This window comes from Solea solea, chromosome 6, assembly GCF_958295425.1.
Source record: "Solea solea chromosome 6, fSolSol10.1, whole genome shotgun sequence".
Lineage (NCBI taxonomy): Eukaryota > Metazoa > Chordata > Actinopteri > Pleuronectiformes > Soleidae > Solea > Solea solea.
Window position 1 is genome coordinate 822089 of NC_081139.1, and position 3972 is coordinate 826060.

Here is a 3972-nt window from a genome sequence, read left to right on the forward strand (position 1 = left end):
CATTACATCATATTCTTAAATTTGCTACACGTGAGAATAAACTGAACATAATCACACATAGATAATATAGTCATAATCATATAATCATAATATTTTCTCCTTGTTGACTGACAAATGGATACTTACCTTGTGGATCGTCACGTATCAAAAAATAATCTAAGGCTGACATCTTTGACTGTTTGTGAGGTATATAGTAGTCACTGTAAATGTCATGGGATTATGAACAATAATCTGTTGTTGCTTTTTTATCTGTGTGTGTGTGTGTGTGTGTGTGCGCCCTTGAGAACATTTCTCAATATATTATTACATCTCTAAAATCAGAATCAACTTTATTGGCCAAGTTTATGCACACAAACAAGGAGTTTGACTTAGTTCCACTTTCCTCTTGGATACAACAAACAAATAAATATATAAACAGAAGAAGAGAATGTTTGTTTACTCTTTTTTGAGCAGAATAATATATAAATATTAAAAGTATACATGGCCAAGTGGTTGGTGTAGTGGTTAGGACTCTTGCCTTTGCATTAAGAAGACCCGGGTTCGAGCAAGGGTCTTCTACATGGAGTTTGCATGTTCTCCCCGTGTGTGCGCGTGGGAGATTAGGTAAATTGGTCACTCTAAATTGACCATTCATTGTCATCTCCACCGTCTTGAGCGGGTTCAGCTCCAGGTGGTTCTGACTGCACCAGTGGACCAACTGGTCCACCTCCTGCCTGTATGTGAACTCGTCATCGTTCTGTATCAGACCAATGACGGCGGTGAAGAGAACACACCCCTGGGGGGCGCTGGTGCTGATGGATTTTGGCAATGATATGAAGCTTTGTAGCCTCACCTGTTGCTGCCTGGAACAGAATGGAACAGAACAGTAAAAAATGCTCCAGAATGATCTCCCACCCTACCTTGAAGTATAACATAAGATCATTGTCTTTTTGTTGATGGATTTTAAGCGTGTCCAATGTTAAGTTGCTCTCACTACGCCTCCTGCTGGCCAAGGTAGTAATTACTTCAGACGGTGTGAGGAGCTTCGAGGCTGTACAATTTGTATTCAAGCAAGTTTTAAATGTAAAGAGTTTGAACTTCTACCCCAAGGTTGACCGGATATCAGAATGTTGAATATAAAATGAAAGCTTGCTTGAAACATGGTCTGATAACTCCTGGTTGGGTTACCTGGGTGAGAGTGTCTGATGTTAAATGTCCCAAAAAATCCAGTAAATGCATGTGTCAGAGTTGTGTAAAGAGATACAGTATGTGTTTAAACTAAACTACTTAGAAGAGAAATAGAAGAAAAGATAAAGATGAAATTATAGTCTCATACCGGAGACATTTGCAAGAATACTAATCAGTAAAATTGATTTCTTCCTTTTATTCCTTCCTTATTTATTTAAGGACAAAAAAGCAGTTGTACTTGAAAACTACACATCGGGACAAAAGCACTACAATCACTGTCACAATGTCTCCACCTGTATTTATATCATATTGTTTTCTATTTTCAAAATACATGTGCTAGCATAGCAGGAGCAACTTCAACATAACTTCACAAAGTCCTTTTAGGATTTATTTTCCGTCTTTTGTGTTGTCTAGTGTCAGCACATGTTGAACAGAACAGATCATTTTTCAGGTACTTTCTGAAAGTCTTGTCTCGCAGCCCGTAAACCGCCGGACTGATGAGTCGCGGAAGAACGTGAATAAATATTGAGATGGCAAAGCGAACGTCCAGACCTGCTTTTGGGAACAAGGATGTCAGGCCTTCAATGGCTAAATAATGCACATAGGTGAGCATACACAGCAGCAGCTGGAAGCCGTGGAGGAGGACAGTGTTCCTCGCCTTCTTGGCGTCTGTAGCGGCTGCCTTTGCAGTGGTGAGGATCCTGAAGTATGTGTAGAATAGAATGATCCAAACACTGACCAGAAATACTTGGTTGACAATGTCTCTCTTCTCTCTAATATAAGGATGTCTGAAAATGTTTGTTAGAAAGCAGAAAACTCTAGAATGAAAGAATTCGGTGGATTCTGTGGCCAGTGTGACAAATAAGTCTGGCAAGACTACGAGTGAACTCAGCATCCATATCACTCCGATCACAGCGTACGTTTTCTTGACTGTACAGATCCTAGAGTGTCGGAGCGGGAAGCATATGGCGACGTAACACTCTATGGCCATGACGGCGAGCGTCAGAGGATTGTTGATGCTTGCAAAAACACTTACAAGCACCAAAACCGTACAGAAGGAGACATTGAGAGTGAACACGATGTAACTCAGCACATGAAGGAGGGTGAACATGGTCAGGAGGATGATATCGTTGATCACCAGATGGATGTACAGGATGTAGCGAGGGTTCATGTTGAAAACCTGTAATGAAAGACAGAAGTGGTCAGGCTGTGCTCACAATACCCTCTGCTGGACAACTTTGAAGAGTGTGTGATGGTGATATTGGATGGATATTTTGAACTTGGGCGAAACGGTTGGTGTAGTGGTTAGCACTCTTGCCTTTGCAGCAAGAAGACCGGTTCGAGCCCCGGTTGGAACAAGGGCCTTTCTGCATGGAGTTTGCATGTTCTCCCTGTGTCTGTGTGGGTTTTGTTCGGGTTCTCCGGGCTTCCTCCCACAGTCCAAAGACATGCAATGTGGGGATAATGTAAATTGGTCACTCTAAGTTGACCATAGGTGTGAATGTGAAAGTGAATGGTTGTTCGTCTCTATGTGTGGCCCTGCGATGGACTGGTGAACTGTCCAGGGTGTACCCCGCCTATTGCCCTATGTCAGCTGAGATTGGCACAGCACCCCCCGCGACAGTGGAGTATGAAGCGGTAGATAATGGATGGATGGATGGATTTCAGGACTCTTTCTACCTGAGGAAATAAGACAAAAAGAATCAGAACAGTGCATATTAACCAATGACTCTCTGGGGCCTTTACCAATATCCATCAATACAGATATCTTACTATATTAATTGATAAATCCCTCTCTTTTGCAAATCATATTCAGCAGCTGGTAAAAAGATTGAAACTGAAACCGGGTTTTAATTTAAGGATCAAATCCTGCCTTTCTTTTAAATCAAAAAAGAGACTGGTTGCTGCCACTTTTATGTCTGTTCTGGACTACGGTGATGTTGTATATATGCAACGTCTGAAAGCTTACATGCTCTTGACATTGTGTATAATGTAGCTCTGAGGTTCATCACTGGTTTTAAAGCGCTTACTCATCACTGTACACTGTATGATTGGGTTGGATGGTCTTATCAATACGTAGACTCAGACACCTGCATATTCTCATTTACAAGGCAATCTTAGGTTTACTTCCTTCTTATCTTTTGTCCCACATTAACCAAAATAATACTGGGACTTACAGTCTTCGTTCTCTTGATTTGTTTCTTGCCGTCCCAGTTCAGTTGCATTTAGGTTTGCTGCTCCCTCAGAAAAGAACAGAAAACTTCGAAACAAAATAGTTGGTCTCATTGAGCACTTTGACGGGGAAATTGGATGACCTGGAGGCAGAACCATCTGGCTGTAGATGTTTTGCATCTTTTGAGGCTTTTATTATTGTAGCTGACCTTGAAATGTTTGCAGTTTTGGATGCTGGTTTGGAAGTGATTTTAAAGGCGACATAGACTCGAAGCTCCAATTAATGCTGCATTTGTGTGTGTATCTGCGTCATTACCTCGTTTATGAAACCCTAAAGTTTCAGAACAAACAGTTCAGCCACTGCTGAGAAAATAGGGTTTTATTCCCTATGCTGATGATGTCATCAGTAAACCTCACCACTCCTCTCACCACCGTAGCGCCTCCTGGTGCGAGCACTAGTCCGGGCACATCCGGTTGCGTACATTCAACCGCAGAAGAAGAAGAACTACTCTCATTGTAGCTGCTGAGATGCAGAGCATCCACCGTGCCAGAGGGGGAGCTGTGTATCTGAGAGCTGGCCTACCAATTAAGTCACTTTCAGGTACCTGGCCAATCACAGGACAGTGGGAAAGC

General features: G+C 42.1%; 1 protein-coding gene across 1 annotated transcript; it reads right to left on the reverse strand.

The window, feature by feature from the left end:
• Positions 1 to 1439: 1439 nt before the first annotated feature.
• Positions 1440 to 2347, reverse strand: LOC131461222 (odorant receptor 131-2-like). The gene has a single exon (XM_058632302.1). The coding sequence runs from the start codon at positions 2336 to 2338 to the stop codon at positions 1535 to 1537; it is 804 nt and encodes a 267-aa protein (XP_058488285.1). The 5' UTR covers positions 2339 to 2347; the 3' UTR covers positions 1440 to 1534.
• Positions 2348 to 3972: the final 1625 nt, after the last annotated feature.